The sequence below is a fragment of the Scophthalmus maximus genome, chromosome 16 (genome assembly GCF_022379125.1).
Source record: "Scophthalmus maximus strain ysfricsl-2021 chromosome 16, ASM2237912v1, whole genome shotgun sequence".
Classification (NCBI taxonomy): Eukaryota; Metazoa; Chordata; class Actinopteri; order Pleuronectiformes; family Scophthalmidae; genus Scophthalmus; species Scophthalmus maximus.
In genome coordinates, this window is record NC_061530.1 from 12421480 (window position 1) to 12434598 (window position 13119).

General features: G+C 44.1%; 1 protein-coding gene across 4 annotated transcripts; it reads right to left on the reverse strand.

Annotated features, from left to right (window-relative positions):
* Positions 1-5419: 5419 nt before the first annotated feature.
* On the reverse strand, positions 5420-12671 carry znf281b (zinc finger protein 281b). 4 transcript variants are annotated; one of them, XM_035611684.2, is made up of 7 exons: positions 12516-12671; positions 10041-10565; positions 9749-9862; positions 9447-9570; positions 8533-8616; positions 8287-8405; positions 5420-8023 (listed from the first exon to the last, which is right to left on the reverse strand). In XM_035611684.2, exons 2-7 carry the CDS (start codon positions 10491-10493, stop codon positions 6395-6397), a joined length of 2523 nt encoding a protein of 840 aa, XP_035467577.1. In that variant the 5' UTR covers positions 10494-10565; positions 12516-12671; the 3' UTR covers positions 5420-6394. The 4 variants fall into 4 exon arrangements, with proteins under 4 accessions (XP_035467577.1, XP_035467573.1, XP_035467574.1 ...); XM_035611680.2 differs by having other exon boundaries at positions 8533-8625; XM_035611681.2 differs by having other exon boundaries at positions 8533-8625; positions 12520-12665.
* Positions 12672-13119: the final 448 nt, after the last annotated feature.

Below are 13119 nucleotides of genomic sequence, written 5' to 3' on the forward strand. Positions count from 1 at the left end.
GGCGTCTGATCATAGGAAGTCAGTGATAAGAATGAATAAATATGTTCTGCCCTCGGGTCAAACCACATCAAGAGGCAAAGGTCACCTCAACTCAAAACTGTTCTTTCTACCACCTGACAGAATTGGAATGATGCCTTGATTTTTTTGGTTAGTTAGGAGGAAGTTTACAGCAGTGGAAAGAGTTTACTGACAGAAGTTATTGTCATTGTGCAATATAAAACGCATCACGCTACCGACAGATTTCACATATTCTTTTTTTTCCTGGTGGGATTTATCCACATAGCTGCGAATGTGTAAAACAGAATTTTGATTTGCGTAAATTTAGTATTCACTTCACTTTCATATTCATGAAACATCTTGGGTTTTTTTGCCATTATTAACAATGTTCAGCTTCCCTCTTGGGTAAATAGCATTATTTCTTTGAACATCTCAGCCATAGACTTTATAAGTTACTTAAAGGGGCATTGATTACATTCCTTGCCAGTCTTTTTATGAATTTATGACAAGTTCAACAAATACGATTTCTCCACAGGCCTAGTTAAAACATGACTGTGTCCACAGATGTAAAGACACACAACAGAATGGACAAAAAGTCCATTCTGTTGGACAGTAAGCCCACTTACAATGGTAAGCCTACTTACAATGGTGTTATCATGAAAATGGTGGCCAATAAAACAGGGTGGGATGAGGGAAAAGGTGAACTTTGATTCAAAAACGTCATAAGATTTCTAATCTTAGTGTAAACAGTAAGGCAGCTAAAGGGAAAAAAGACATCATGGACAATGAAATATTTAAATGTCAATGATGTCTTTTTTTCCCTTTGCCTTTTTTCCCCTTTGTCGTTTCCCCCCCTTTCCCTTCTGTTGTCACTTTAACAACAGAAGTCTTAACTAAAGTTTTTCCAAGTCTTTTAATGAAGTTTAATGACAACTAAGCTAATATCCCACAACCACCAAAAAATGGAATAGTTGATCCCAGTTGCATATATGAATTTCCCCATGACTCAACTCTTACGACACTGCAGCGTCATCATGGGTGTCGGACGGTGGAAAAATTACTGAAATGACAAAGATAAAGATTTGTAACAAAGATAAAAGTAATTCCTGTGAAAACTCAACTTTTGATAGAAGCTATTTAAACAAACCCCGGTTTGAAACCTGAAAAAGTATCTAACACATATCTTATACGGCACTGGATAACAACTACGGGCCCAAAATGTTAATTATGATAAAGTGGGAAACACATCAACCTAATTATTCATCTGATCTGAATGTCAAACTTTTGAAATATAGATTATAATTTAAATAATTTACTTATTTAAAGTGGAAATAGACAGCATTTCATTATGATGTTAAAACTGATTGCACAGTTAATTACAATAGAAAAAAATTACACCATTGGCACTCGTATTGGACCTATAAGCCTTGTTTTCACCATGTTATTCTCTTTGCCACCAGGACGCAGTTTCTTTATGCAGTGTCTTAACGACAGTGACCAGAAGGTAATGCCATCTGGAACCACTAAACTAGGGGCATGAATGTTGTCGGTTGCCTCTTAAACACATAAATGGAACTGAGAAAAGGTTGATGGTTTAAATCTTTACAGAAGATTTGATTGTATCATTGTATTACTATCATCATATACCATCATTTAAAAAAAAAAATTCCCCTTAAAATGTTTTATTTCCATGAAACACTCAACATAAATCACGACAGCGGTGTCCAATACTGTTAAGAGCACAATTCCCATAAATCCCATTGCTTTACTGAACAGAAAAGACTTTCACTCTTCATTTTTTTCTAAAGCCTTTGGTTTTTCCTCATGTTTAAGTAAAGATTTCCATGAGAAAAAGTTCGATAAAACTTTTTTAAAAAGCAGGTGTAACTGTGTGGATAAATACCAAGAGGCCTCTGTCGCTGAGGACATGCTAACCACTGTTAATATCGTCTGAGTTCCATTTAGCTGTATCAGTTTCACGGCCCTGGTGTCATGCACGCTGGCTCACTGTCACAATTATCATGGCGCTTTGCCTGTTATGTAACATTACATAATGGAGGCAGGTAGCAGTAAGGGCTTTGCCTAAAATGCCTGTACCTAAAGATGACTCAACAGAAATGTTGCTCGTAACATCCGTGAATAAATTCATTCACATGCGCCGCACACTATCAAGCTGCTGACTGCTCGCTCAGCAACCAAATTGCATAAAATAAAAATACAACTTTTTCCAATTTTTTTAATTTGTTACATTTTGGTCTAATTTAGCTTATTATAAAAGAATAAGCCTCTTGAATTAGGGGAATAACCCCCACAGCTACGTTTGATCGTTCACGGGTTTTATGAACATGTTGCCGTGAGGAGAGTCAACAGAGGTGGGATCGAAGAGCATTAACTGCCTCTGTGTCATCACGCTCGCCATAAGTCCAAAAGTCACTCACATTTATTGCCCTCCTTATCCCTGCCCAAGCTGCTGTTCCTGGCAATGACAGCTGTGATTAGACTCAAGACATGATGTCCATGCCTTGTCTGTATTTGTTCAGTTTTTTCTCTTATTTCTGTTTTTTTTCTCCTTCTGAATTTGTAATGCAACCCCACGTTGGCATTTTGTTGTCCCTTTATGTAGAAAGGAAATCAAAAATTTGCATCAACATTTTCTACTTACTGAGAAACTGCATGTGTGCAGCATTAGGATTTTACAACCAAAACCTATCGCCAGACCAAAACCTCAGTATTGGACCATTCTGCAAAAGCTCAGACTTTCACTGCAGGATTTTATGCCCAGCGTCAATGTTACAAGACTGTCTCTCTACAATATCTGCATTGGGTTGATTTCTAGAGAAATCATGTGGATCCTTTTAGAACCGTGTCTTGGAAACATGGCTTTTTGCAACCATCAGTCGTCAACTGCATGAAGTCAATGTAGAAACAAGAGAATCTTGTCAACACTGATTTCAAATTCAACATCCCAGCAGCCATTAACGGGGGCTACATATACAATGTGCCAAATATTTTAGAGAACTGTTTGTTTTTTGTCAGTGTAACTGTCAATTACCATCTGAGTGTATGTCTGTCAGTCAGGAGATGCTGAGTGACTTGCAGGAAAACAGCTCCATCCTCTGGCAGCAGGGCTTCGTGTCTAAATTGCGGGATGATTTGATTTGATTTTTTTTGCTGAAAAACATATTCTCAGTGGAGAAATCACATCACATGACAGACTGTAAACTGGATCCACTCATATTGTACTCACAATTTTAGCACTGTGATTTTATTGTGCTGTCCCGACCTCATCTGAACCTGGTACAGTAGATGGTGGTAGATGGTGCACCAGCCTGCCAGGTTAATCCTGTAGAAGTAGAGTGGGCAATAAATTGGATGGGTACAAATCAAGAAAGCAAGCTTCACTCCTGATTTCAGGCTATTTGAATGTGTATTCATTTAGTTACACATTGCTAAAAAGTATTACACCATTACAGTCAAAGGAAAAAAAATGTGTGGGCGTAGCTAGAATAACTCACCAATGCAGAGACTGATTCTCACCAAGCCCAGTTGGAGTTCTGCTTGGCAGGATATCTCCAGATCATTGTGTCACATCATGTTTTCATATGACAAGTGATCATCAAGAAGTCTATCAAAAGGTACAGGAACAATATTCAAATTAACTGGTTGGGTATATATATGTATATATAGCAAATGTGCAGGGTGTGCATGTCTCACATCTCTTGCAGTATTGTTGACCATTGACGAGACAAAAGAAAAGTTTGAGACTTACAGTGCTTTCCAGAGACAAAAAAGCAAACACCCTTTTCTTTTTTTTTGTAACAAAAAGTTTTATTGGCTTCTCTAATTCGTTCATCATCTCAATAACAGGTACAGCCTGGGAAATCATATCACAAGGGGTCTAGAACAAATAAGACAAAGGAATGGGGAGGCTTCTGCTACAAAATTTGGTATTGATTTGACAGAAAAAAGCCATACGAAAATGTCTTTATCATGCATGCTGGAGAAAAACTCGAAAAAAAAAAAGAAAAAAAAATTGAGAACACACATTTTTAGTGTTTTTGTACATTTTTGTAAACAATATCCTTCTAGAGATCATATCAAAACACATTATGGCAAGTAACAAAAATAAGGGATATAACATGAGAAAAATGAATGTTCTATGAGGCATCTAGAATGCAACACTGCTTGGCGTGGATGTTTGTACAGAAAAAAAAAAGATACATTTGCATTTTGAGTCATTTGCTCAATAATTGTAAACACAGGCAGTGTCAAATGATTATACAATATGTCGAACCTATTCTACAAATATTTCCACTACATACATGAAACGCGTGTCCCTGCTTTCTTACGCTTTAGTGATATGAGGTATATTTAGGTCAATCGTATTGTCTTTTTTTTTCTCTCCTTTAAAAGCATAGTGTGTTTGGAGTTACGTGGCTGGTCAGTCAGTCTTTGTTCCCTGTGATCTGAGCAGCTTCAAAGTCTCTTGGCTGTGGAGCTCACAGACATAGGAAAAGGAAAAGGAAAAGAAGAGGGGGGGGGGGTTTCACAGGAAATCAACTAAATTAAATATCAACCCTGGCTGCCGGGATAGAATGGCTTGGGCCACGGAAGACAAAGAAGGCCATTGTTTATTCTTCTGAGTGCAGGGCTGCATTTTGGGGAGGGGAGGTGAGTTTAACTTTTCAGTTTCTTCAGCGGTTTTATTGGAGCAGTTTCTTGCAATTATTAAAATGGTGGGATTCAAAAAAAATTCAAAAAGGAAATGGGGGGAATGGGGGGTAGGGGGTGTAGGTCCGGTGATTACATGCAAAAAAAAAAAATCTGCTACTGAGTTCTGTTGTGGCGAGTGGAGAATAAATAAAAGGGTTTGGGTATGCATCCAACATATCCACGGGATTAAAGATATAAGGGTTCCAGCATGTCAGCCCGTCTCTCAAAACACTTAAATACAAAGAGGTACTCTCAAAATATTGTATAACAAAATTATGGCAAAAAAGAAAAATCATCTTTTTACAACATCACCTGACAAACCGTAAGAACCCCCCCCCCCCTTTACCTTTGAAAGAAAAGCAACAAAATACATTTAAATGCCCATCATCATGCCTAGTCAACCCCTATCAAAACCCATTCAACAATAATCCAGCGCTCCCCTTCCTCCCTCCCAGTCACCCACCCACCCACCCCCTTCCTTCCCTCCCTCCCTCCCTCCCCCCATTCACAGTTTTCTCCTCTTAAAATAATATTAATAAGCATTAGCATAATACTCTTGTATCACATATGCAAATTGAATGGGTTGTTGTTTCCAATGATGATTTGTTTTTGTTTTTTTTAAAAGTGCTTGTTTGATTCCATTGTCACAAAAAGGAACAGCATGGAGTGGAGCACAAAAGTGGTGACTTGTTTTTTTCTTTAAAAAAAGAAAAAAAGAAAAAAAGAAATCACTTCAGGAACAGCATGATAACAGATCATGGATTGGTGTTCATTGCATTATTAGGCAGCCATGACGGTGATGGGTAGTTTTGCCTAATGGCCACTGGTTGGGACACAACTAAAAGCGTCGTCAGACAGACTTCACTTCCTGACGACGGTGTGTGCCAGTACAGCGACGGTCAGTTATGTTCAAATATCAATTTGTATTTACCTCGTGTTTAAATGTGGCTCTCGAAAAAGAAACGCGGATGTCTTCACATTGACACAACAGTACCATAATCTCGACAAAGCTACTACGCGCAGTAGAAACCAAACATGATCGTGTATTGTAATTTGTTGTTCTGGTGAGTATTAAAAAAATAAAATAAACAACACAAAAACAAAAATCAAAGCTTTGTAGTCTCAAAGTACACCTGTAAAAACTGTGCTAATTGCATCTCATAATACAAAGTCTTATTACACAATTTTGCCTATTTTTCCTGAGTTAAAATGTTTCTTGTAACAGACAATATATACTTTTTTGCCATTTGAATTCTGGGCCTTTCCCTGCCACAATTGTTATTATTATTGAACGCATCAACATTATTCATTATTACTTTACAAGAATGGTTTGATGATTGGTAAAACACAAGGGTTCAGGAAAGAAGAACAAGGGGAAAAAAATCAAGCAAGTTCATAGCTACCCTCTAAATGTTTTAAATTACATTTAAATCTACGGTACGTTCATGTCATAATCACTACTCTTAAACAGAAATTAAGCGACTAAATACATAATAAAAATGAGCATATCTTAAAAAATTGCATTTGAGGCCATGGAAGACCCTCCCTGGTCATTTTTGTATTAACATTTAATGGCAGTGTTTAAAAAACAAAACTTTGCTACAAGAACAAAATTGGGATGGGGTGTAGGGAGCGTATGGACAGTAACAGAACCGCCCCCTACAGGATTCACCTTGTTTGACCCTTATCTGAAACTTTGGCTTGTCGGGGTTTTTGATCCTGTACTCACTGGCTCACTGACTTCAGCTAACAAACTGGTATACCCTGAGAATTCTGACACTGGAGTCCGTATTCGGTGGTCGACCTCTGCCCCAGGATCACTGCCATAGCTCAGAGGGGTCCGCCGCCCTGACTTGAACTGGGAGCCAAAGGCCTGGGCGAAGTTCTCAATCTGGTACGTGGTTTCTTTAGGGGGGTTCAGCGGGGACAGGTCTGGGTAGCTGGAGCCGTTAGTGGGTGCAGCACTCCCTATGGCCTTGGGTTGCTGCCCCTTGGATCCCTCTGCCGGGGCGGTCAGCTCCTGGGGAGGTAGGTTGAAGGTGCCGGGGGAGTGCTGCTTCTCCAACTGTTCAGTCAGCTCCTGAGATGGCGTCAGCTGCTGGTGGCTGGTGGGTTCCAAGCTGAGGTGGTAGCCTGCCTGGGAGGGGGAGCCGACAAGCATGGCATAATGGGACTTGGAGGAGGTCGAGGAGGAGTTTGATGTAGGGGCGGCGATGGGAAGTGGGGAGGAGACAGCAGGCGGGTAGACACAATCCAGTGGGGATGTGCTGTACACGTGTTTGTCAGAGAACAGGGGCCCGGTGGGACTGGAGCTGCTGGACATGAGTGGGAAAGGCCCCGTCGGGCCAAGGCTGGGGAAGGGTCCGCTATGGCTGGTGCGCTCAAGGGCCTGCAGGAGAAATTTCGAGTACTCGCTCATCACTGCTGTCTTATCACCACCGTTGGGCATGTCATCCTCCAGCTCGGGGGTGACGGGGGCTGCTGGTTGGAGGTCAACGTGGTGTGGGTGGTCTGACAGGTCGAAAGTCACGTCGTGGTGGTGTGTCCCTTCTGGCTTATGGCTATAATGGTCTAGCAGGCTTTGCAGTACCTCATCTGGAATGCCCGACTTGTCATGCTTGAGATCCAAAGGCGACGAGTCCAGCATGGCCAGCGTGGGCTCTGGCCCCAGGGAACCCTGGATTACACTATTGCCCTGGGTTACCATGTGCAGTGAGCTGGCTCCATAGTCATTGTTAACCGCATGGAGGTAGCGCCGCTTTTTCACAAACTGCATTGCATCATCGTAGTTGCTGCTGGTGGTGGGCCCCTGCTTGTTGCCCCCCGTTCCCTGGAGTAGACCCATGTTGTCGAGGCCAGAGCCCTCCACATGATCCATGGAGCCAGGCTTCTGGCCCAACAGTTTATGTCCATCACCATTGTCATCCAGAGAGAGGAGACCCTTGTCGAGGCCCTTGCGACCAGCTTTTTTAAAGACCAGTTTGGGTGTACGTCCCTGCATGGTGGGGCCAGAGCCCGAGGGGTGCTCCATGCCAAAGTCCTGTAAGCCCAGGTCTCGGGCCATCCCCCCAGAGGATGAGGCTCCGGCCACTGATGCTGAGGCATTCTTCTTCCTCTTGCGCTCACCGCCCTCCCCGTTTTTGGACTTGGCCCTCTTGCGTCCGGAGGTGGTAGAGTTTCCCTGAGTGAGTGAATAGCTGCCCTGGCCCAACTCCGCTTCGCTGAGCTCCAGCATGCTCGGGTCCAGGCCCTTCTTAATGGCTTCTCCACAAGTCCGTTTGTGCTTCAGTAACCGGTCTGTTCTAGAGAAAAACTAAGAGGGCAGAAGGAAGACGGAGACAGAAAAGAGAGAAATGCGAGCTTAGTTGTTTTAAAATGCTATTTTTTTTTATCAAAAAATAAAACTCAGAATAAGTTCTTCAGAAGTGAAGACGCTGGTTTATATGAGAACAACGTATTCCCTGACCTCTTCTGACACAGCAGAATAGAAAAACATCAACATGTTTTACAAAGTCAACAGGAAAATAAGGCTTAACGGTTGTAAATCACATAATAAAGAACCTAGATGTGGCATACTTGTTGGCAGGTTTCGCAGCGATATGGCTTCTCGCCACTGTGCGTCCTTTTGTGCCGCTCCATGTGGTACTTCTGGATAAAACGCATGTTGCACTGGTCACAGCTAAAAGGTTTCTCTCCTGCAAAAGAACAGCAGCAACAGCATTCGTGTGTCACTCCAGTTACGTTTCAATGATCTGTCAAAACTGCTGACAAGAGAAGGAATTGATCCAAAAACACTTCAATGAACTAGTACAGAAAACTCACCACTGTGGATCTTCTCGTGCCGCTGGAGCAGGTATTTCTGAATGAAGCTCATGTTACACTGGCTGCACCGGAAAGGCCTCTCACCTGTGCGATCAAGAGTACAACCATCCGCTCACCACATTAATTTATGCCCAGCCCGTCATATTATTGTGTTCACTATAGGGTCCCAGTAACAAAGGACTAGTATACATATTAAAAAAAACTAGCGAGACTCACATAAACAGTCTACAACCTAAGAATATATCAGTGACATGTTTTTCAAAAACAACTTATTTGCCATATCCAAATTAAAATATATAAAAACACCACACTACACTGATCTTTTGTCAAATAAAGTTACACTTGGAAGGAATAAGGACATAAAAAGTGAATGAATTTAAATAAACCAAGGCTGTAAAAGAGCAAAATGATCCTTTAAATTATTTATGAGCTCAAATTCAAAGTACCATGTGAGTAATTCCCAGAAAGGAGAATGACTAAGACATCCTGAAACACGTGAGTAATCACTGAGTCATGCCTGACTTCAGTGACTGTCTGGTTTTTAAATTGTCACAAGCACTCATGGCGAAAGGGAGATCAGCAAGAGTGGAGTTTAAATGTTGCCAGACATTTTTTCCCCCCAAGGGCTTTGTTTTAAATAGTTAACCTTATTTTGCACTTCCTTTGTCAAACTTTGGCAGAATATTCTTATTTCATCATTATTGGTTGGTCTGACAGAACATTGTGTTATATAGAAGAAAGAAGACACTGTCTCCTGTAACATCATATGCTCTGACCTGACAACAGGTCATGTGTGCATCTTACATCAATCGATTTTTCCCCCCATAAAAGCTCTGATCGGCAAAGTGAGCCTAATATTTCAACGGTTGACGAATAAAAAGGTAAAGCACAAACAAGCAGCGAAAGCCTCTCACCTGTGTGTATGAGTACATGTCTGCGCAAGTGGTAGGAACTGCGGAAGGCAGCGTTACAGTGCTCACAGATATGTGGTTTTGAGTTGGGGGACAGGCAGGCTCCCTCTCCATCCAACATCATGGCCTACAAGGAGAAAAATCATCAGTACATGGGGGAACGAGTAAACTTCTGTTTACTTACCCCCAGCACAGTTCAAATTCCTTTAAAAGCTGACAACATTGAAGAAGTAAGACCAATCTTGTTTTGTGCAGATATTTCTCGGTTAAACAACTCTTATATTTCTGGGGTAGAAGATATTTACCTTTGAAGCATCGTTGCGTTTCCTTCGTGCTTTGCCTCCCTGCCCATCCCCATTGCTCCTCCGCCCTCTTCTACCCGAGGACTCTTTTGGCTCTTTACCCGGTCTTACAGGTATCTATGGGCAAATCAAATAGAAAGTATACCCCAGACTGTAGATGGCAGATGGAAGCAGCAGTCACTACTGTGAGAGTTAACAACAATCTATACAACCAAAGCTTGTACATTGCAATTTTTGACGCGGCAGTGAAAGGGGGAAACAAAAAAAAGACAACTGAACAATCACTTATTCTCACCGGTTCTCCAAGGGTGCGAACGTTGCTGAGGCTGAGGTCATGCAGGAGCATGTTCTGGTGATTTTGGTGGTGGTTGCCGAAAGACATGTCCGGCATGTCCGTGCCACTCTTCCCCGCGCCCCCTCCAGCACAGTTCAGCCCGACTCCTCCGCCCCCGCCATAGAGGGGCATACGGTAATCCAGCTCACTTAGCCGCTCCTGCTTAATGCCCATGCTGTGGAGGAAGCCCCCTGTGTTCACAGCAGTGGCGCCCTGGTGTTCTGGGGGCGAGTCGCGTTCTTTCTTCAGGATCATCTCCTGGGGAAGCTCGCCCATAACAGACTGGGAGGACAGCCGCGTGAAGCTGGTGACGGGTGGCAGGTGGCTGAACATAAGCATACCTGGTGCAAAATTGGGGTCCATGCCACCGTTGCGCAGAAACTCATTGGCTAATTTGTCTTGGATAATACTCATGATCGTGCTTTTGCTTTGTGCAGGGGAGAAGGAGGGCAATGAATCTAAAGCGGAATGCAGGAGGAGAATATCCTGAAAGACATTTTAAAAGATAATGTGATGTATTAATGATTGCACACATTAACAAGTATACAATCAATAGTAATTGCCACACGCTGTCTGCATTCTAGCATGTCATCTCTTCTAAGCCAGTCGAGTGAGTTGAGTCACTGCTACATTGCCTCCAGTGAACCGTCGGCACCCAAATGTTCTCTGATTCTCTCCTTAGTCACCCATGACTCACTCGATTGGATCCATTGGGGTTTTTACCTCACACAAGCGTACGCAAACTACATACACACGTGAAACAGTCAGGAGAAGCATCTAAATCATAAGAAATATTTCACTTTGCTGAAATACGGCAGGGCACACTAAAACTATTGACCATAATAACAACACCAGTGAGAGTAATAACCACTATAGTTAAAAAAGCTTGAGAGAAACACACATTCAGGATGAATGACACTGTCGATCTATTCTATATGAGGGTTTCATTCAAGTGTGAATGTCTCCACCTCATCCAACACAGGCCTCAGTACATCTTGTGTCTCAGCTGCCTCTGTAATATTGAATCAGAGTATGGTATTGTTCTATTTACCACACATGTGACTTGGACTGTAGCCAAAATAATGATAATAAAAAAAAGAAAAGAAAAGAAAGTGCTGTTATCGTTGAAGGTCTTTTGATTCGTGCTGCAGGAACAGACGAGCACTCGCCGCCCCGGGCTCACTGCCCCGGTGTGCGCGCAGAACCCGGGGGCATCTCCTCCACTACCGGGACAATCGATCGGTGCACTACACTTGCCTCGGACAAACGGCTCAAATCCGGCGACAAGGTGTCGGCGAGTCGAGGCAGCGAGTGCGCGTCCAAACGAGGCCGGACCCGCGACTCGGCGGCGGGGCTGAGGGTGTGTGTGTGTGTGTGGTCGAGACCCGTCGAACTCCGCGGAGAGCGGACGAGCTTTTGTGATGCACACTCGTTAGCGCGGCTAGCCGGCTAGCCGCGACGAGACAATCGACGGTGGCTCCGCGTCCGCGATCACAACAGTCAGTCAAAGGCGCCGCGCACAGCCCCGGTCGCCCGGTCCGGTACTCGCGGGCCAACACTCGGCGTCACGGCGTCTGACACCGGTCGCGTTTGTTCGGAGTCGAGACACTTCTAAAAATTGGAATCCGTTCAAAAAACCAAAAAAATCTGTCGCAACGTTTAGCCGGTTACCCGGCGGCTGCTACGGGGCTAGCTAACACTGAAACACAGCCCTCGACTTGATGCCATCCACACATGACGGCGAGGCTGCGGGGCTGAAGTAGCCTCGAACAGAAACAACAACAACAACAAAAATAAAAAAAATAAAGAACGAGCACGACACGGCGGGAGAGAGGCACAGCAGCAGGCGGATCGGGGGAGATTCGAAAAGAGCCCGTTCGCGTTCGCGTCGGCTCCGCGGCGTGCATCGCTCGTTCTCCGGTTCCCAGGCTGTGATGACGCTCGTGAAATCAAATCTGTCTGTCTGGCCGCGAGCAGCGCTGGCGCTCTATTTATTGATGGCTAACTTTAGCCGCGATGGCGAGTGGCGGATCGCGCTCGGCGGCGCGCCGGGCCAGCGCACACGCTCCTCGACGGGCGCGGGCGCGTGTCGCCTCGAGGTCCGGGCGGGTCGAGCTGAATAAAAAACGGAGCGCTGCGAGGCGGCTGTGTGGTTGTAACAACCAGGCTGCCACGAGCTAGCTGGCTAGTTAGCCGCTCGCTCGCTAGCCAGCCAACCAGCCAGCTAACTAGCCAGCTAGCTAGCTAGCTGGCTAGCTAGCTTTACCCCCACGACCGAAAACCCGCATTACGGCCCATGCAACAGAAACAATGATGCTGGCTCCCACCGCATCTCCCCGAGCCAGACGCCTCGCGTCGCCTCAGTCTCGACAAAGGCCGCGGACGATAATACAGAAAAAAAAGAAAAAAAGAGCCAAAGTCGTGGTCGTCGCTCACCTACACATGACCGCAGTCGATCTCGAACGTGCCCCGTGTTGTCTCCGTATTCGCCGCTTTGGAGGGTTTTTTTTTTTATTGCCAAAACATTGTTCTCCGGCGGCCGCTGCTTCCTTCCATCTTGTCCTGGCGCGGGGAATTGTGGGAGTCGGCGGACGGGTCGTGAGAGGAGACAGGCGAAGGGACGGCGATGTAAACACGCTCGGAGGAGGTGGCCGCATCCACACGTCACATCTGTAATGTATGAATCGGATCTTTTGGGCCGAAATGTCCCGAGGATATGTGTTCATTTTTTAAAAATCACGATTTGCTTGGCACAGTATTTTTCCTTCTTGTTAAAGACCAATGGGGAACTTTAACACTTCACTTCACAATCCAGATGAGGTTTGCACAGATTTGTTTCACATGCACAGCAAATGCAAAGACGTATATGCCATTGAAATATCAATAATCAGGCCACGCAGCACAAGGCCATGGTTTTGCCATAATTAATGTGTCAGCCTTAATGAAGGAAAATACCAACATTTATCAAGGTTGGCTTACTAGTAGGGGGAAACTGAGCAACTTCCCAGGGTCCCCCACAAATACACTTGGATCAATGTCA